The sequence below is a fragment of the Alexandromys fortis genome, unplaced genomic scaffold (assembly GCF_014885135.2).
Source record: "Alexandromys fortis isolate MF-2015 unplaced genomic scaffold, M_Fortis_MF-2015_v1.1 scaffold_35, whole genome shotgun sequence".
Taxonomy (NCBI): Eukaryota; Metazoa; Chordata; class Mammalia; order Rodentia; family Cricetidae; genus Alexandromys; species Alexandromys fortis.
In genome coordinates, this window is record NW_026067913.1 from 6,278,384 (window position 1) to 6,300,374 (window position 21,991).

The window sequence follows — 21,991 nt, forward strand, 5'->3', positions numbered from 1 at the left end:
GAGAGAGAGAGAGAGAGAGAGAGAGAGAGAGAGAGAGAGAGAGAGAAGAAAGAGATAGAGAGAGAGAGAGAAAGAGAAAGAGAGAAAGAGGCTGAGACAGAGCAAGAGGGAGCAAATGAATGGTGACCAGAGGTCAACATTACAACATTATGTGTTTCTTTATCTTATTTATTTATTTATTTATTTATTTATTTATTTATTTATTTAGGTTTTGAGGCAGGGGCTCTCACTGAATCCAGACTTTGCTCATTGTGAGACTAGCTGGCCATCTAGCTCTTGAATTCTACCTGTCCCTTCACCCCCCCAGTGCTAGGGATACAGATGTGAGCCACCACACCCAGCTTTGTGTAGGTACTAGGAATCCAAACTCAAGTCCAGAGAGCTGTCTCCCCAGCTTTGGTTTTTGTCTTTTTAAAACAAGAGATAGATTTTATATTAAATTTAGAAATTTTTTTCCTCAAGCCTACTTTTCTGGGGATTTTTACTAGGAATCAGCGTTGGAGTTTTCTGTTTACTACAGGTTATACATTTTTTTCATTTAGTCATGTTATGAATCACACTCATTGTGGGTTAGGTTTTTGTTTTGTTTTTTTCCTTCTTTCAGTTTTTTCTTTGTGATGCTGGGGATTAGAGACCAGGGCCTTAAGTATATTAGTACTTTACCACTGAGCTATACCCCAGTCAGTCTTGATTATTATTAGTATTGTTTTCTTTTTGTAGAGTTAAAAAAGAAGCTCATTTTTATGTAGTTATTTTGTGCATATGCACTATGGTACCACCATATGGGTCCCAAGGATCAAACTCAGGCTTGGTGGCAGGTGCCTTTCCTCACTGAGCCACAATCTCTTGTTTTGAGACTGGCTCACTGCTAGCCTGAATTTACTTTATAACTCAGGCTGCTCTAGAACTCATGGCTATCATTCTCCCTTAGCTCAAGTGTTGGGGTTACAGGTGGGAGCTATAATGCCCAGCTAGCTAGCTTTTCCTCACTTCCTCTTCTGAAAAACAGTCTCCCTATGTTGCCTAGTTACTAGTGGAACTAGTGGAACTTGTTTTAATCTAGGATGCCCCTCATCTTCAGCCTCCTGTTCATGCCTGCCGCCCGTGGGGCCTAGAAGAGTGTTGAATCCGCTGGAACTGAAGCTAGAAACGTTTGTGAGCTACTGTGTGGGATCTAGGAAGTGAACCAGTGTCCTCTTGAAGAGCAGCCAATGCTCTTAACTGCTGAACCTTCTCTCTATCCCCTGTCTTTAGGTATCTTAAAGGGTTAGGTTCTGAATTGTATTGTAGCCTTTTGGTTAAGATCCACTATGACATTTAAGTTTGTGAATTGTTTTGTCTTGTTTCTTTTCTCTTGAGAGAGTGTTGCTGTATTGCTCCAGACTGGACTTGAACTTCTGGGCATAAGTAATTCTCCTGCCTCAAGTCATGATTTGGGAGCTGATTAGTGGCCCAAAGTAGAGGATATTACAGATACGTGCCACTATATCTGACTTGTTTTTTTTTTTTTTTAATAAATTAGCTCTTTATCATTATGGAGTGGCCTCTTTATTACTAGTGTTATGGGGTATCCACCAAAGACTGCTTTGACACAGGTTTAAGCCAATAGAGAATCTTTTATTAATTAGCTCTTGACTACATTGGGTGTTTGGGATCCCAATGTAACTGAGCCCTTCTCAGGGTGAGCTTTTAAACACAGAAACCATGTTCTGGGTTGACATACTTCAGTTAATGAGAACAGTTAGCTAGAAGTGGAACTATAGAAGTCCAAAAGCCAAGATTTGTAGCAGGCTTTCTTTAGGCCACCAACTAGCTCCCAAATCATGACTTGGAGACTTCCTAGTTTTGAATGTTCGACGTCAGCTTATGCTTGTTTCTGGCTAGCTTCTTTTCTTTAACTTAACCTGTTCCTCTTCATCTACGCTTCGCCTCAGAGCTTTTTACCTTTTCTTTCCTTCTGTATATCTTAGTTTCACTACCTCTTGTGTCTGGCTGGCCCTGGGCGACTCCTTCTCTTTCCCCCTCATTCTGTCCTCTGTCTTCTCTTTTCTCGAGCCTAGATTCCTTCTTCTATTTTTCTTTTTGCCTGCCAGCCACACTTATCCTTTTATTGGCCTAGCTATTGGCCATTTAGGTTTTTATTAGACCAATCAGTGCGTTAGGCAGGCAAGGTGAAACAAGTGCAACACATCTTTATATAATTAAGCACATACCCTTACATAAACAAATTTAACACATCTCTACACAGTTAAAGTCATATTCCATAGCATAAATAAATTTAATACATCTTTGCCTAGTTAAAGTAATATTCCACAACAAAGATTAGTACATTTAGAGACTTTCCTGGAACTACGGACTTTGATGGAATAAGTTTTTTATTTTTATTTTTTTAAAATTTTAGCCTGTGGTACTGTCCTTGTGCTGAGTTTTATGGCCTGAGTAGTACTTCTGTCATGGAGTCAGTCGTGCTAAAGTCTTGGGCCTACTAAATTTGGGGCCCTGTTATACAGTTATATAGTAACAGTTTTTATCCTATAATCTACAATACTATTTTTAAAAATTGATAGTGTATGGTGTGTGTGTGTGTGTGTGTTACAATGCTTATGTAGAGGTTGGTTTGTGGAATTGATTCTCTCCTTCTACCTTTACAAGAGTTCTGGAGATGGAACTCTAGTTGTCCAGTGTGGGTGGCCAGCCCTTTTAAATTGCTATTAATATAGCCCCATTTGCTTTCATCTGATTAGTGTTGAATGATAAGAGTTTTTCCATTTTTTAAAATATGCTATATGTTTAATGTGGGTTTCCTATTACTTGGTTGTCCCCCCCCCCTTAATTTATTCATTTTGAGCCAGTGTAGGAAGCAGATGCAGTCCTGAGTGAATGTATGTTGTTGACACGGGCACAGCTATGTCAAGGACCTCAATGCCTTATACCCATGGGAGTGGCAAAGACTTTCCTCGGTGAGGCTTAGAGGGATGGTAAAGCCCTTCCCTGGCCCGTGTGTGGATGTTGATAGTGTGTGCAAAATAATTTCCACCGTAGCTTTCTCCTCTTGGGTATTTATAGCCTGAAGACTGCTCGCTTACAAAGACTGCCCCTAGTGAGGTTAGCAATCACTAGCCTCCCAGTTCAACTGTATATGGTAACCACTGAGCTTCTGGGGTGCTGTGGTTTCCCAGTTTTTCTGTGTCTGTGTCATTCACTAGTCATCCCTAGTTAGAGTTCCATCTATAGATGTGATAAGATGTATCTCATGCATCCCAGACTGGCCTCAAACTTACTGTGTAGTGGAGAATGATCTTGAATTTCTGATCATCCTCCCTTCACCCCCTGGCTGCTGAAATTACAGGCCTGTGATTCCATGCTTGTATGTGTTGAGGATCAAACCAAAGCTTTATGCATTCTAGATAGACAAACACTCTGCTGACTGAGCTACACAGCCCAGCCCCGCCTGGTTAGTTGATGCTTTCCTTAGAGACACCAAACATATTGTTATGTAACCCAGGCTGACCTGGCATTCACTGTATAGCCCAGGCTGGCCTTGAAACTTGAAATTCTCTTCCTGCCTCAGTTTCAGGAATGCTGAGATGACAGGAGTCCATCATCATGCCTAGTGAGAACCCTAGTAATCTGACTTTTAATGGAGAGTTCATTGCATGTAATGATTATTGATATGATTAAGTTTGAGTCTGCCATCTTGCTTTTTGTTTTCTGTTTGGCTTGTTTAGTTCCCGTCCTTCCCCTTCCCTTTTCCCCCTTTTGTTTAGTTCTTAGCTTGTATCTGTAAACCAGTGAGGGTCTACACCTCTAAGTGATATTACAGCAGTTTGCATTTAAGATCCTTCAAAGAGTATGCTTCCATTTTCCCACTTGAACATTTGTGCTTTACCTGTATGCTGTAAATCCAATGCCATATTATTTTATCTATGCAATAGTTATCTTTGTAGGATTTTTAAGTTTTTCAGGGCTGAGGATAGAACTTGGGGCTTCACAGATGCTTGGTATGTGTTCTGCCCGTGAGGCACACCCCAGCCTTTGTACGATTTGTAGATGACAAGAGAGTCTTACACTCTTCTCTATTTAGTATCATTCTAGTACTGTTATTCTCTTACATAGAAACCATATCTAGTCTGTGTAATAGATGTATTATGCAAAACATTCTGTAGTTGTGCTTGAAAAACTAACATTTCCTCTATGGTGATTGTCTGCTAATGAAAACATACTTTATTTTTAAGACTGCCTTTAATACTTTTTGGAACATAGTTTTGCTCTTTTTAGAATCCTAGGTTTATGGGTTTGTTTTCCCCCCATTAGTCTTTACAATTTTTACTTCACTTTTTCCTTCCTTGTAATGTTTCTGATGAGTCTTTTTTCATCTGGATCCTATCCTGTATGCAACATATGTTTTCTTTTCCTTATTGGTTGTGAGCCATTAGGTTATCTTCATATTTCTTGATATGGAGGTCATTGAGCTTCTTGGATGCAGATGGTAGCTCGTGGCAGAGGGCAACTGTTCACACACCGTGATCAGGAAGCAGCCTGGGGATAATGTACTTGTAAGGATCTGTCTGCAGTGGTTTACTTTCCTCAGCTCTGCTCTACCACTTAAGTTTCTAGAACCTCTCCAAAAATAGCACCATTAGCTGGATACCAAGCTTTCGAAACATAAAAAGATTCAAACCATAATTCTAGTTCATGTGCTTACTAGAACAAGCTGTGTTAATATAGTAAGCCATTTTGTGCCAGTATTTCATTTATTAAGGATTGTATTGTATCCAAGTAAGCAATGAAAAAAGTGTAGCGTGAATAATTAGAGAAAGAACAGCTCAATAGTCACCAGGTGAAGAAGAGAAACATCATCAGGTTAGAGATGAGCCGATTACAGCTATAAGTCATCGAGTTCTGTTCTTAAATTTCCTGGTGGCTCAGGTGAAAAGAGAAAGGTCATGTTACAAGTCTATGGTGTCTTTGTTTTTGGCTAAAACCTTCCTTTTCTTCATTTCTGTCTCTGTTTCACTCACTTGCCTTGAGTTTAAGATATCCCTGCCTTGTCCTTTCAAGTGCTAGCATTGCACCATGACTGACTTTGAAATTTTTTAAGTTTAATTTGAAATTTACTTATGTCATGTGTGTGCTCTCATATATTTATTATATAGTACCTTTGTTGAAGTGTTCATATAATAGAAACAGATCTTGGAGAAAATAGTAGAATAGGTGCTTAGTATTTATGTTTCTGTAAGTGATATCACCTTCCTCCAATTGGCATGAATCTTTAATAATAGATAGAAAATGGTAAATTTATATTGAGATCTCAGAATTGAAATATATAGGCCTCCCTCCCACCCTTTGAGACAAGGTCTCTCTATGTAGTCCTGGCTATCTTGGAGCTCACTATGTAGGCCATATTAAATTCACAGAGGCCTTTTGCCGCTGCTTTTGGGATTAAAGAAATGTGCCACCATGCCTGGTCTGTGTGGGACATCTTTACATTACATCTTCAGCTAAATATTGATCTTTTTGTTTGTGTGTAGGTGGATTGGGGTGCGTGTGTGTATGTGCAAAAGTGTACATATGGAGGTCAGAGGTCAATGAAAGAATCTCAAGTGTTTCTCATTTATTTATTTAATTTTGAGTTAGGATCTCTCATTTGGCTTGGAGCTCACTGACTCTACTGGCTTACTAAAAAAAAAAAAAAAAAAAAAAAAAAAAGACAAACCCTAGGGATCCTCTTGTCTCTGACTTTGAGCTTTGGAATTAAAGTGCATAGTCCCTGGCTTTTTACATGGGTTTGGGGATCCAAACTCCAACCCTTGTACTTGTGTGGCAGCACTTTACCAACTAAGCTTTCGCCCCAGCCCCAGCCAACCCCATCCTGCTCAGGTATGACTGTTCTATCATTTTTTTTTTTTTTTTTTTTAGTTTTTCGAGACAGGGTTTCTCTGTAGCTTTGGAGCCTGTCCTGGAACTAGCTCTTGTAGACCAGGCTGGCCTCAAACTCCCAGAGATCCGCCTGCCTCTGCCTCCCAAGTGCTGGGATTAAAGGCGTGCGCCACCACCACCTGGCCTGTTCTATCATTTTTTTATTAAAATGTTTATTTTCTTTTGCTTAATAATTTGTAACAGTTTATTAGTTGGTCTCCCTTCTGAACTTTCTATAGCACATTACTAAGTATGCCACACCAACTGTTTTTAAACCTTTCATGGATCCCCACTGTAGGAAAAGAATGTTTAGCTTGTATTTAAACAATCAAGTTATCTGATCTTACCATTCCAGCTGAGTGATATAGTTGAATCATCAAAAGCAAAGGAATGTAGTAGTACTTTATTCTGTTAAAACTCACTTAACTCATCTGAATCCCAGTTCTCTCCTTGATAGCAGATTTCTTTGATGAGTGGCATTCCTCTCCCAAGTGTGAGGAAGCCGGCGTCCTGTATTTGTCTTACTGCTCCTAAGCTTCTGTTTCACCTTTGCATTCATCTGAAAATACCCCATGATTTGGGATACATGTTACTTTCTCAGTGCTCTGAGTTTTCTACCTCTGGTCTCTCTCTCTCTGTCTTTCTCTCTCTCTAGTGTTTTTTGAGACAGGATTTCTCTGTGACCATCGCTATCTTTGAACTCACTATGTTAGACCAGGCTGGCCTCAGACCCCCTGGATCCCTTGCTCCCCCTACCCTGCCGGTGCTGGGGAGGCACCACATGATCAGTCCATTTCATTGATTACACTTTTGCAGACTTGTTTCTCTAGCCAGGTCCTCTCTCCAGTCTTGGTACTTTCAGTGTTCTCTTTACAAGTCTTGTTTCTGTATCTATATATAATTTTTGATTAAATTGCCCTGGCTTCAGATGCTCCCATATGTCCTGTTGATGACTCCCATCACACTCCAGGCTTTAGCTCGGACATGCTTCCTAATCTCAGAAGCAGAATCTGCCCTGAAAAGACCTCTTCAAGCATCTTGAGATCTTTTCTACCACATTGATTGCCTGTTTCCCCTAGTTACAACTCTGGCGTGTTACACTGTAGTGCCGAACCAGAAGTCATTGCACTGTCCCTGTACCAGTCTTTCTTTCGATCACCTTTACCATCTGAAAGTTTCTACTTTTGCAAATTTCAGGGGGAGATGCTCCACAGAGCTTCTGTAAAGCCTTTCTGATTCGGTTAGCATAGGAACTGACATGAGGCTTTCATACACTGCTTATTTATCTCTAGTAATTTTCAAATTTTTGGGTGACAATATTATTTCCACATCTAAGGAATGCCTCAAGTGTTTCCTGAGCAGAGAACTATCTTTTTATATCCCTAAATACAGTGTGGTGGCTTGCCCTATACTAGGGTGCTCAGTAAATACTGTTCAGTTCTTGAGTGGATATATGAGGAGTATGAGGAGAGCAAAACTGTTTTGTGAATGTTCAATTGACAGTGGTAGAAAAAAATCATAGAAGTCAGTATTCTGATCAGAAAGAAAGATGGGATTGTTTAAATACCCATGTAAAAGATTTTGATTCAGAATCTAAAGTCTGTGCTGTATAACATAGAAGAACAGGCAAATGTGTATGTGCACATACATTTACACACCCACACCCACATCCAGGGCATTAGCTGAAAAATATACAGGCAAAGACACACATATATCTAGGGCGTTAACTGAAAAATGTTTATGCCATTATGTCAGGGATTAACAGATAATTTCTCCCACTGAAAGACATTTTATTATCTTTTTTATAACATTCAGCTTTTATAAAACTCATTTTTAGAAGCAAGTGAAATATTAAAGTACACTAGTCCCTTACTTTTACCCACATCATGTAATACAGTTAACTGACCTACAGGTAGACCCGGAGAGAAGGCTAAGACACAGCTAATGGAAATTTCAAGATTCTGATCTTGAAGATTGGAATTATGTGACCGCTAGATGAATAGCAAATGATTCTAGAAGATGGTACAGGCAGGATGGACTGGTTCTTCTCTACAGTGTCTGCAGGAAGACAGTGGCACTACTAGTGCCTTGATTTTAGCCCATTGATTTCAGACTCTGGGCATTAGGTCTGTTTGATGTTTTGGGCTGTGGTTTCTTGAAGTCATAGAAAGCTAAGAGCAGCTTCTTGGCTGCTTTTGGCTTTTTCCTCTCTCCCATATGTATTTGGAAATCAGCTGGCTAACTTCCATGAAAAGCTTTGATTGGATGTTTTGTGTTTTGAATTAGGGTATTTTACTATATTGCTCAGGCTGGTCTTGAACTAGAAATCTTCTTGTCTCGCCTCCTGCTAGCCCATCTGTGTATGTTCTTGGTAAGTTTTTAGAGTGAATATTTTTTATAAAAAGCAGCTGTCATGTATTGGTAATAATAGTATTTTTGATAGGTTCTAGACTAGGTATTTTTTTGACTTTTTTTTTTTATTTTATTGAGCTCTATGTTCTTCTCTCCTCCCCTCCCTGCCTCTCCCTTCCCCTTCAATCCTCTCCCATGGCATCCATGCTCCCAGTTTACTCAGGAGATCTTTAGACTGGTATTTTACGTGTAGCATTTAATCCCCACAGTAGCTTCACGTGGTAGGTAGTGATTAACCGCTGAGAGACTTGAAGATTGGATAAATAGGGAAAGAAAGCAGACGACCGGAGTCTGATTTCTGTTGTTTATTACTTAATACTTTCAATCTTTAGTTTACCTGTCCATGAGACTATTATAACACCACCCCAAACACAGAGATTGCACAAAAAATACATTTGAACTGCAAAGTTTATAGGGGCATTTGAGGTATTTTTCAAGTTTAATTAAATCAGAGGGTTGGGCTTGCAGCTCAAGGTAGAACACTTGCCTAACACTTTCAAGACCTGGATTCTGGTCAAGAAAACACAAAAATGGATGTTATATGCTACTCAGTCAAGTAATCGAATTTGTTTTTAAAGAATAAATGAGCCCTGTATGTCTGGTAAAAATTAGTGACTTAGAAAATGGTGAATTTATGCTAGAAAACAAAGGAAATAAAATTGACTACTGGTATTTTATTTCAGATAATGCAAGGAAGCCACAAACTGTTACCCTTTCTCTCCACCCAAACCTAAAATAGAATGACCAGGCTAAAATGGTGTTTATTGGAATTTGTGGTTTTGTCTAAATTCCTTTAAATTCATAGACTTGAGGGTCCTCCTCATCTTTCTATCAAGTGTTCTTATAACTTTCTAGAAGCAGGTTAGTTGTTAATGTAAGCCTTTTAAAAATAATAAACATGCCATTCCTCATCAAACATGTTTAAGAGGAGCTGGAGAGATGACTCTGGTTAAGAGCACTAGCTGCTTTTCCAGAGGATCTGGGTTCAATTCCTGCAGCCACATGGCAACTCACTCAAACCTGTCTGTAATTCCAGTTCCAAAGCTTCTGACATGATCACACAGGCATACATGCAGGCAAAAACCAAATAACATATAATAATAGTAATAATAATAATATAAAAATAAAAATAATTAAAAACCATGTTAAAAACATAACCATCTATGTGTATGCCTATTTGAAAATTTAAAAATGATGGATCTAAGCAGTCATATTCTGAGCAGGTGGTGGAGCACTAAAGAGGTGATGGCTTGGTAATGTGGGGTCCTATGCCAGCTGTGAAACATGCTGTGCACACAAGAGAGAAGAAGTAGTATTTAAATACTACCTTCATAGGGACAGGGGCATTTGAGCTATGCCTTGAAAGAGAATTCGAATTCAGAAGGTACACAGTAAGATACAGCAGTTTGTGTAAAGGTTATGAATGGCAAGAACACAGACATGATTGCAGGAAAGTCGTTGACCAGTACTCCTTAAAGGTTTTAAAACAAAACATCAGACTTCACTTTAGATTTTCAGTTTAATTGAAAAGGAATAGAAAAATAAGTAGAAGAATCCGTGTTGTATACTGTGTAGAGATACTTTGTGAGATTTTGTTAAAGGCTTTCATGAGGATTTAAGTGGGAATGACTTTTTTTATGCCTTTTTTCCCCCCTGTGTAGACCTGGCTGTCCCAGAACTTACTCTGTAAACCAGGCTGGCCTTAAATTCACAGAGATCTGTCTGCTTCTGCTACCACACCCAGCTATGCCATTATTCTTTTTAAAAATCGTAGTTTTGTTGTGTATTTATATCAGAAATTCTTTGCTCTGGTACCACCGTCAGGGCTGTTCAGCTTAAACACTGAAACTGTACCATTCCTTCCATAGTGAATGCTGCTGGGACACCAAGTATAGTTTGTAAACTGGCACACACACATTGGTGGCTTATTACAGATCTGCAACAAGGCAAACATACAAGTTGAATGTGTCGAGAGGTTCATCTCCCTTTGGCAATACCATAACATCCAAATGTACAACTATTGAACTTATCAAATAGGATTCAGAGCATAGAACAGTCCACCTGTTTTTCACTTTATACAGGTTTTATTTATATTTAAATTCACAAGCATATACACAAAATTTCACATATGCAAATATTTTATTTAAAGTATTTGCATTGTGTGAAAACTCATTGCTTATTATGTCTGCCTATATTGTTGTTTTAGACTTTAAACTCCTAAAAGACTTATGCCTAAACTCTTCAGTATCCAAAAGAATATTTTCATTGCTAGAGAACTGACTTTATGAACTGCAATACCTATTTTGGGACATGTGCAACTGGTTATAAAATATTAATATTACTCTTTTGACTACTCTGAAAACAGATAGCATCATCTGTTGGACTAGATAGAGCCTTAGCTTTTACATAATTTAGATACAAGAATTGGAAACCCACCACACTAGTGTAATTTCCCATTAGAATTCTTATTTTTGCTTCTTTATATTTTGAAATAGTTGTACAAGAAAACTTCCTGCTTACAAAAAACAAAGCCCAAAACAATTTCTATAAAATATGTTTGTTGTAGAACTCTTTCTGGAATAAGCACCCAGACACCAGTGAGAGTGGAAGAGAAGAGATCTCACCAGTACACTGAAGCCAGGACACCTGAAAGCTTTCCATGCTGGGTCTAGTTTGTATTTTCCTTTTATATTCTAAAACCACAAGTGGGGCAGGCAAGCAAGATCTTAGAGAAGTGTACCTGGCAGTCAACAGGTTGTTAAGGACAGTGACCCATTGTTTCAACTACTTGTCCAGTCATTCTGTTCCTGGTAGCAGAGTGAAGCCATGCTTGGCACATAGGCAGTATGAGCAGTACTTTAAGTAAGTTGCTAAATAAATCAGTAAATCAGTATTTAATAATTGGTCTTTTCTACCTTATTTGTTTTTTTTTTTTTTTTTTTTTTTTTTTTTTTTTTTTTTTTTTTTTTTTTTTTTTTTTTTTTTTTTTTTTTTTTTTTGGTTTTTCGAGACAGGGTTTCTCTGTGGTTTTGGAGCCTGTCCTGGAACTAGCTCTTGTAGACCAGGCTGGTCTCGAACTCACAGAGATCTGCCTGCCTCTGCCTCCAGAGTGCTGGGATTAAAGGCGTGCGCCACCACTGCCCGGCTCCTTATTTGCTTTTCATTAGCCTTCTTTAATTTGTAATTCTTGACTTTGTCTTTAATTGGTGAGTCAGTATAATTGTCTGGATTAGGATCTAGATTGTATTTCTTAAATTTTATCCTTTTCAATCATTTTTAGATTGTGTATGTATGTGTACATGCATTTTAGGAAATACTTTGTAGGTTTTTTTTTTTTTTTTCAAAGAAAGGACTAAACGCGTGGTTAGTTAAGGATGACCTTGAGCTCCTGATCTTCCAGCTTTGTCTGCTAGACAAGTTTTATACCAACTGAATTGCAACCCGCCTTTATGCTTGTGATAGAGTTTAACTGTATGTAGCCCTGGCTGACCTGAACTTGCCATGTAAACTAGGCTATCCCTGAACTACCTTTTCATCCCAAGTGCTGGGTGCCACTATGCCTGGCTTTATTTGACTTTAAAGAGTGTGTGTGCACATGTGTGTGGGTGCCCTCGGGGGCCAGAGAGTGTGTTGGATGTTTTGGTGCTAGAGTTACAGGTGTTTGTGAGCTACTCAACATGAGTGCTGGCAGCTGTATTAGTCAGGGTTCTCTAGAGGGACAGAACTGATAGAATGGATGGGTTGGCAACTAAGGTTAGCCATTCCAGGACCCAAACTCTGGTCCTCTGAAAAAGTAGTAAGTGCTCTTAACCACAAGCCATCAGTCTAACTCATCATCCAGCATTTCAGTGTGTGCCCTGAAAGAGTGGTTTGTGGATAGGCCACCATATTGCTGGACCCATCTTCATTATTGTCGATTGCCTTAAGGAAATAATTTTAAATGTTTGCTACTTCATTATTAGAAGCAGATTATTTATGTTACATCTTACAGGCTAACAAATTGTACCACTGTTTGAGGAAAGGTTGTTCTAAATGACGTTACTATTTAGTAGATGAAGGATAATTAAATTGTTGAATTTAAAATTTTTTAAATCTAATTCTTTATTGACCCTTTGGGAATTTCACATGAATGAGCCCTAACCCTGTTCACCTCCTAGTCTCTCCGTATCCGCCCCTTACCCCTGCAGTATGTCCCAAAAGAACCTCTCCAAAGTTAATTAGAAACAAAACAGAAAAACAAAAAAACCACTTCTCTCCTCCACCTTTCCAGCACTTCTTCAGTCATCCCGACTGCAGTAGTACCACAGACCCAGACATAGCCCTAGGCAGAGCCCAGGTCCAGGCATTACTCTGGTCTCAGGTAGCAAGCAGGCTATCAATACTAGTCCATTTCTCTCAGCCCTTGCTTCTTCAGAACTTCCTCTTACTACAGCACAGGAACCATCTCCAATTTCACCATCGTATATTTGCTCATCATATTGACAGCTATGGCGCCGAGTGGGCATGTGGATACCTTCAGGCAGGACGGATCGTGAGGACCGAGGCTGCCCCATGAGCTTCCACCCTCCTGAGCCTGATTTTTTTTTTTTAAGATCTTCACTTTTTTTTTTTTAAATCATATAAAGACTACACGATCTTTTTTACTAGGTGGACAGTCTTTAGTAATCCATTCAAGGTCTCGTAGTCCAGCTCAATGAAGCCTGTGTCCTTGAGTGCTGACAGAAACAATGACAGCAGGTGTCCAGCCCAGATTTCTGGGTCAAACCATGGTGGTTAGAGCAAACGTGGCAAGAGTGAGAACCCTGGCTGAACTTCCGTGGAGACTCCAGTAGAGTTGCTGGGGGTCCCATCTTGCCTTCAGACAGCCAACAAGAAAAAAGGACGAATTTTTGATTTTCACCCAGGTTAATTCAGTAAACTTTCAGGGACACATTTACTATCTAGGCTTTAAAAGGAAAGTTGATGAGTCTGGAGAGATAGCTCAGCAGGTAAGAGCACTAGCTGCTCTTTGAGACGTCCTGAGTTCAATTCCCAGCAACCATATGGTGGTTCACAGCCATCTGTAATGGGATCTGGTGCTCTTTTCTGGCCTGCAGACAGAGCACTCATGCACATAAAATAGAGAAATAAATCTTTAAAAAAAAAAAGAAAGCTGACCTCTGACTTTTAAAACTTTTGTTTGCATACATGCTATAGTATTTAAATGTTTAAAAATATGTGAAATGTGAAAAGGGGCTGGAGAGATGGCTCAGTGGTTAAGGCTGTTCTTCCCGAGCAACCAGCAACCACATAGTGACTCACAATCATCCATAATGAGATTGGTGCACTCTTCCAGTCTGACCTGCAGACAGAAAACTGTATACATAATAAATAAATCTTTAAAAAATAAATATGTGAAGGAGAGTAAATGTATTATCAGGTTCTTAAAGGTTATCCCTTTATTTAAAAAAAAAAACAAATGAAACATCTGAGAAATTTAATCTGTGGAAACTTAAGTCTAGAATTATCCTGCTACTTAAATTTAGTAATCTCAAGGATCTGCAAAGCATTCCAAAGCCTAATTCGTTTTCTTCTTTTTCTTTTTCCTTTCCTTTTCTTTTTCTTTTTTCTTTCTATTTTTTTGGTTTGAGTCGCTTTTAAAATTCAGAAATCTTAATTTGGATTTCTGGTGAAATAATTATTTAGTTTCTTTTGGAAAATACTGGTTCACAAGCACTTTCAAACAAGTGTTTCTGAAGATAGGTAATATTTTTTGATCAGCTTTTTGTGTGTGAGTGTGTGTGTGATGATCCTTTTAAATATGCTTTTTTCATTTGATATTTTTTGCTTCTTTATCAAAGATCAGGTGTTTGAAAATGTATGGATTTGATATCCGGGTCTTCTATTCGGTTCCATTGGTCTTTCTGTCTGTTCTTATGTCAATACCAGGCTGTTTTCAATACTGCAGCTCTGTAGTAGAGTTTGAAGTCAGGGATTGTGATGCCTCCAGAAATTCTTTTATTATATAGAATTGTTTTGGCTATCCTGGGTTTTTTGCTTTTTCAAATGAAGTTGAGTACCATTCTTTCAAGGTTTTTGAAGAATTTTGCTAGGCATTGCGTTGAATCTGTAGATTGCTTTTATTAAGACTGCCATTTTTGCTAGGTTAATTCTGCCTACCCAAGAGCGTGGTCACACCACTTTCAGGTGTCTTCTTCAATTTCTTTCTTCAAAAATTTAAAGTTCTTGTCATACAAGTCTTCCACTTGTTTGGTTAGAGCTACTCCGAGATCTTTTATGTTACTTGTGGCTTTTGTGAAGGGTGTTGATTCTCTGATTTCTTCCCCAGCCCTTTTATAATTTGTGTACAAGAAGGCTACTGATTTTTTTTTAGTTAATCTTGTGTCCTGCTATATTGCTGAAAGTGTTTATGAGTTGTAGAAGTTCCTTGGTAGAATTTTTGCAGTCACTTATGTAAACAATCCTATCATCAACAAATAGTGAGAGTTTGACTTTTTCTTTTCCAATTTGTATCCCCTTGATCTCCTTTTGGTGTCTTATTGCTCTAGCTAGGACCTCAAGAGCTATATTGAATAGATATGAAGAGAGTGGACAACCTTGTCCTTGTTCCTGATTTCAGTGGAATCACTAGGAGTTTCTCTTCATTTAGTTTGATGTTGGCTGTTGCCTTGCTGTATATTGCCTTAATTATGTTTAGTTATGTTCCTTGTATCCCTGCTCTTTCCATGACCTTTATCATGAAGGGATGTTGTATTTTTGACATCTAATGAGATGATCATGTGGTTTTTATTTTTCAGCTTGTTTATTTGGTGATTACATTGACAGATGTTTGTATGTTGAACCATCCCTACATCTGTGCTGTGGAATGAAGCCGACTTGGTCATGGTGAATGATGGTTCTGATGTGTTCTTGGATTTGATTTGCCAGTATTTTATTTAGTATTTTTGCATCAATGTTCATGAGTGAGATTGGTTTGTAATCCTCTTTCTTAATAATGTCTTTCTGTGGTTTGGGTATCAGGTTAATTGTAGCCTCATAAAAAGAGTTTGGCAATGTTCCTTCTGTTTCTATTGTGTGGAATAATTTGAGGAGTATTGGTATTAGTTCTTTGAAAGTCTTGTAGAATTCTGAGCTGAAACCATCTTGTCCTGGGTCTTTTTTGGTTGGGAGACTTTTGATGACTGTTTCTATTTCTTCAACAGTTATAGGCCTGTTTAATTTGCTTATGTGGTCTTGATTTAATTTTGGTAAATGATATTTATCCAGAAAGTTGTCCATTTCCTTTAAGTTTTCCAATTTTGTGGAGTACAGGTTTTCGAAATATGACCTGATGATTCTCTGTATTTCCTCCATGTCTGTTGTTATGTCCCCCTTTTCATTTCTGATTTTGTTAATTTGGATATTCTCTCTCTGCCTTTTGGTTAGTTTGGATAAAGGTGTCTATTTTGTTGATTTTCTGGAAGAACCAACTCTTTGTCTCATTGATTCTTTGTATTGTTTTCTTTGTTACTATTTTGTTGATTTCAGCTCTCACTTTATTTCCTGCCATCTAGATCTCTTAGGTGAGTTTGCTTCTCTTTGTTCTAAAGTTTTCAAAAGTTCTGTTAATTTACTAGTGTGGGATTTTTTTCAGCTTCTTTATGTAGGCGTTTAGTGCTATGAACTTTTAACACTGCTTTCGTTGTGTCCCATAAAGTTGGGTATGTTGTGTGGTCATTTTCATTAAATTTTAGGAAGTCTTTCATTTCTCCCTTTATTTCTTCCTTGTTCCATTGATGATTCAGGTGAGCATTGTTTAATTTCCATGTGTTTGTGGGCTTTCTGGAATTAGTGTTGCTGTTGACTTCTAGTTTTATACCATGGTGATCTGATAAGATACATTGGGTTATTCCATTTTTTTTTTTGTATTTATTGAGGTTTGTTTTGTTACCGAGTATGTGATCAATTTTTTTAGAAGGTTCCATGAGGTGCTGAGAAGAAGGTATATTCTTTTCTGTTTGGATGGAATATTCTATAGATGTCTGTTAAGTCCATTTGAGTCATAACATCTGTTAGTTCTCTTATTTCTCTGTTCAGTTTTGTCTGATTGACCTGTCCAGTGGTGAGAGTGGAGTGTTGAAGTCTCCGAGTATTAGTGTGTGGGGTTTAATGTATGATTTAAGCTTTAGAAGTATTTCTTTTACATATGAAGGTGCCCTTGTATTTGGGGCATAGATGTTCAGTATTGAAGTTTCCTTTTGATGGAGTTTTCCTGTGACTAATATGAAATGACCTTCTTTGTCTCTTTTGACTGATTTTTAGCTTGAAGTCTATTTTGTTAGATATTAGGATAGCTACACCTGCTTATTTCTTAGGTCCATTTGATTGCTATATTTTTCCCAACCCTTTACTCTGAGACGATGTCTGTCTTGGAGCTTGAGATATGTTTCTTGTATGCAGAAGAAGGATGGATTCTGTTTTCGTATCCAGTCTGTTAGCCTGTGCCTTTTTATTGGTGAATTGAGTCCATTTACATTAAGGGATATTAATGACCAGTGATTGCTATCTCCTGTTAATTTAGTTTTTATCATTCGTGATGTTAATTTGTGTGTGGTTTTTTTTTTTGAGATTTGCTGTTATGAGATCATCAATTCTCTGTGTTTTTGTTGGTGTAGCCATCTTCCTTGGGTTGGAGTTTTCCTTCTAGTATTTTGTGTAGGGCTGGGTTTGTGGCTAGGTATTGGTGAAATCTAGATTTGTCCTCTTATGGTGATTGACAGTTTTGCTGGGTATAGGAGTCTGGGCTGGCATCTGTGGTCTCTAAATGTCTGCATAATGCTTGACCATGACCTTCTGGCTTTCATTGTGTCCAAGGAGAAGTCAGGTGTAATTCTGATAGGTCTACCTTTATATGTTACTTGGCCTTTTTCATTTGCAGCTTTTAATATTCTTTCTTTATTCTGTATATTTAGTTTTTTTTTATTATGTGACGAGAGGACTTTTTTTTGGATCCAGTCTATTTGGTATTCTGTAAGTTTCTTGTATCTTCATAGGCATATCTTCCTTTGGGTAGGGAAAATGTTCTTCTATGATTTTGTTAAATAAATTTTCTGTGCCTTTGAGTTGAACTTCTTCTTTTTCTTCTATACATATTATTCTAAGATTTGGCCTTTTGGTGTCCCATATTTCCTGCATATTTTGGGTTAAGCTTTTGCTAGATTTAATGTTTTCTTTAGCTGATGAGTCTATTTCCTCTATTGTATCTTCAGTGCTTGAGGTTTTCTCTTCCATCTCTTGTATTCTGCTGTTCATGCTTGCGTTTGTGATTCCTGATCTTTCTCATGATTTCTGTTTCTATAATTCCTTCGGCTTGTGTTTTCTTTATTGTTTCTATTTCAGTTAAGTCCTGAATAGTTTCTTTTATATGTTTGATTTCTTTTTCTTGGTTTTCTTTAAGTTATTTGCTGATATCTTCCAATTTTTTGTCTTTTCCTCCATTTCTTTAAGGGAATTTCTCACTTCATCTTTAAGAATTTCTAACATTCACTTGAAGTTATTTTTTGTTCATTTTCTTCTGGTTCATCCATATTTGGTTGTTTAGGTCTTGCTGTTGTAGGGTCTTTAGGTTTTACTGGTGTTGTTTTGCTCTTTGTGGTGTAGCATGTGATGTTACCTTTTCTACTCATCTTTTCCTCTAATAGGTGTGGTTGGGGCTGTCTGAGATTCTCTTGAATAATCTTCTAGGCACCAGTGAATCCAAAGCTCAGATGGTTTTCCTCGTGGTACAGTTAGTGTCACAGTTCTAACCGCTAGGTTACTCGGTGTTCCTGGAGATAGCTCAGCGCTCCGGTGCCTTGCTCTGCTCACTTGCAGTTTGCTGTCTCAGGCCTACTTTGGCCTAGGTTGCCAGCTTTGCCCTGTTTCTGTACATCCTGGTCTGGATCCCCTCCTGCAGAAGTCCCTGGCTTGGAGTTGAACATGTTCTGGTGGAGATCACTGACTCTGGATCTGGTTACTAGCTCAACCCTGATCCGCCAGTGTCCCAGGACTGGGTTGGCTCCCAGGACTTGGTTGACTCCCAGGACTTGATTTGCTCCTGGCTTCTGCTCCCGGTGGAGCTATTTGTGAAGCTATTTGCTCTCTGTCCTAGGTTCTGCCCCACTCTTGTTCTGGTGGAGATCGCTGATTTGCTCCTGGCTTCTGCTCCCGGTGGAGCTTGTTTCCTCAGGCCCTCTCAGTCCTAGGTGGCTCTTAACTTTAACCTTGACCACAGTCTGAAATAGGATCCTGCATCCTGGAATCTCAGAAGGAGACTCCAGGTTTATTTATTTTATATAATGTATGAATAATTTGCCTGCTCGTCTGTCTGTGTATGCCTAATTCTTGTGGGGACTAGAAGAGGGTATTTTTAGCTCCTGGAGCTGGAATTATAGATGGTATACGCTGCCATGTGTGTACTAGGAATTGAACTTGGGTTCTCTGCAACTGCACCACATATCCTTAATGCTGAGCTGTCTCTTTGGGAGGGAGGAAGATTTTAAATGTACAAAGACCTCTTATATTTTATCTAGTTTGTCCTTGTTTTTTCCTCTGTTATGTAAACTTTGTTAGTTGACTATCAAACATTTTATCAGAGTTTTTGCTTGCTATTGTATTTTTAAATATAAATATAGAGGGGCTAATGAAGTAGCTCAGTAGGTCTGAGCATGTAATACCCTTGCAGAGGACCAGAGTTCAGTTCCTAGTGCCCGCACCAGATGACTCATAATTGCCTGTCACTCCAGTACCAAGGAATTCAGTGCCCTCTTCTGGCCTCCATAGACAATTACACTCATATGCACATACTCCCCCTTGTCCTCCTCTGCAGATATATAGGTATACACATTATTTAAGGTAAAAATAAATCTTAAAGTAAACAAGAACAACAAAATCAGCTTAATTTGGATAGACCCATCTCCCCTGCTTAGTCAGGATCGAGCTATATAGCTCCAAGACTGGCCTCAACTTTATAATCTTCCCATTTTAAACTCCACTGGAAGTTCAGGAGTGCGTCATTCTGCCTGGCTTCAGTACTTGTTTATTAGGCTTACCCCACTGTGCAGCTTCCAGGCTTTGTTCATAGCCAGCCATCTGGGAAGGAAATTGAGGGACAATATCTCAGCTCCTAATATGTTGGGAAGTCTTGGGTTGAGTCACATGTGCTTTAGAGTTTTTGTTTTGTTATTCACATTTTCTTGTTTCTCTTGGGACATTGTATTTTTAAGATTGGAAAATTTAGAGGTAACTATAATGTATTTCTTTCTCAGTTCATAGTTCTTAAGTTTATTCAAAAGGAAAATGTTTTCCTTGATCATACTTGTCTAAAATTTTTTATTTTCATATTCACAAAATAGATGTATTCTATGACTTTTTCTTATACTCAGGTAACAGGTAGTTTTTATAATGGAGACTATACAGAATAGCTGTGCAGAACATGGGCAGCAGTTGCAGTTCATTAAACTTTGAATGTAATTCTGTGTTTTGAATTTCCATATATGGTTCTTTCATTTCAACTTCTTAATCTAACTTTCTTTTGTGCATATAATTGTATATTTTGTTTGTATTCTGTACTGACAAATTCTTGAGCAGTTCGTGTTTCAAGTTTTATAATCCTCAAATGCTCACTAGCAAAGTCTGTTGTTAGGTTATTTATTTACTAAATTATTATAAATTATTGTCATAATAATTCTTTAGCTGTTAGGGAAGATAATAGAAAAGCTGGAGCCAGGAATTAAAAAATAGATCTTATTTTAGAGATTTATTTATTTCCGTATTGTGTATGTATGTGGGTGTTTTTGTCTGCACGTACATCTACATACCAGAAGAGGGCATCCTATCTCACGGGACTACAGTGATAGGTGGTTGTGAGGCACCATGTAGTTGCTGGAAATTGAAGGACCTCTAGAAGAGCAGCCAGTGCTCTTAATCGCTGAGCACTCTCCATCTCCATCCCCAAAATAGAGCACTAGATTTTGAGTCAGTCAGTCAGTTTCTGTCTATCTTCACCGGGTCCCACTCTGCTTCTTAGGCTAGCCTTGATGTCCTGATCATCCTGCTTCAGCCTTCAGAGTAGCTGAGATTACAGCTGTGCAGCATTGCACCCAGTTTCACATTGATTGTTTTTAAAACACAAAGACTATGATAACTTTACCCATATGTAAAACTTAAATATGTAAGGGCAAAAATTGCAAAAATAAAGATGCAGTTATATAAACATTTGTTTCGTATATTTGAAAATGATAGAATTTCTGGTGCAGATCTTTGACATTGATCAATTTGGCACTGTGCATGTTTGCTAATGACCATTTAACCTTGGTGGAATAGTTGTTAAGGACTATTTTGTTGTTGTTTTTCAGAGAATGCAGAATCTATTGACCTTAAACAGTTTTTTGACCAACATTTTTCACATATATACTATGTGTTTTTTGAAAATTTTGTGACTATTGAAGCTAGTCTTAAACAAAAAGGTAAGATATTAACATATATTATGACTTGTATGTTTATATTTCTATTAGTCATAAGCATTAACTTAAAAGAGGATCTAGGCATTAGAATTTTAGTAATGTTTTATTTTGATACTTTTCTTATACTATCAAAATTTGCTTTTGAAAGGAAACCAATATACGTGTATGACTATCCTTATTGCTTTGTGAAGGCTTAGAATATTTGCATTTTTCTGGTCAGGCTTCCTCAACCTACCTTTTTTTGTTTTGCCCTAGGAATGTTTGAATAGGAAAAGTGTTTTTCATGTTCAAATCTCATTTAGAACCCACAATATATGATTTGTTATTAGATGTTAGTATAACCTAAATCTTTATGTTTATCCTGGGTATTGAATCGAGGACCTTGTACATGTTAAGTGTAGTCTTCCCAACCCCCAGACCTAGAACCCATATTTAGAGTAATTATGCTAAAGAAGGAGAGAGGGGCCGTAATACTGTCTGTATAATAAATAGGCTATGCTTTCGCATTTTCCTAAAGAATTTCTGAAGAAAAGCCCAGGGATTGAAATATTTAAGTTCATTAAGTATTGTTAACAGTGAGTATAAAATGATATATTTCAAGTATTTTTCTGTTAAAAATGTTTCAGGTCACAAGTCTCAAAGAGAGGAATTAGATGCTATACTTTTTATTTTTGAGGTAAGTACTGTGAATCATACCTTTTAAACTTTCCCAAAATAATTCTGGGAGGTTGGAGAGATGGCTCAGAGGTTAAGAACAATGATGTTCCTCAGAGGTCCTTAGTTCAATTCCCAGCAACCACATGATGGCTCACAACCCTCTATAATGAGATTTGGTGCCCTCTCCTGGCCTGCAGGCATACGTGCAAGGAGAATGCTGTTAACTTAAATCTTACAAAAAAATAATTCTGGGAACATATGAAGAAATATATTAAAATTATCAGATACATAATGAAACACAGTTAATCTGCCAGCTTTTCTGCGGAACTTAATTTATAACTTAAAAATGTATCTAAGTTTGTGTATGATTAAAGCATAATGTATTTCTAGGGACAAAATTGTATATGCTTTTTTTTTTTTTTTTTTTTTTTTTTTTTGGTTTTTCGAGACAGGGTTTCTCTGTGGCTTTGGAGCCTGTCCTGGAACTAGCTCTGTAGACCAGGCTGGTCTCGAGCTCACAG

At 37.9% G+C, this 21,991-nt stretch overlaps 1 protein-coding gene across 5 annotated transcripts in view; it reads left to right on the forward strand.

The window, feature by feature from the left end:
* The window catches only part of Ralgapa1 (Ral GTPase activating protein catalytic subunit alpha 1), a 198,586-nt gene that overhangs the window by 8,138 nt on the left and 168,457 nt on the right, over positions 1-21,991 (forward strand). For all 5 annotated transcript variants that reach the window (XM_050138855.1, XM_050138852.1, XM_050138853.1 and 2 more), the window contains exons 2-3: positions 20,706-20,816; positions 21,440-21,489. In XM_050138855.1, the coding sequence (XP_049994812.1) occupies positions 20,706-20,816; positions 21,440-21,489 (161 nt within the window). The remainder of the gene's footprint in view (positions 1-20,705; positions 20,817-21,439; positions 21,490-21,991) is intronic.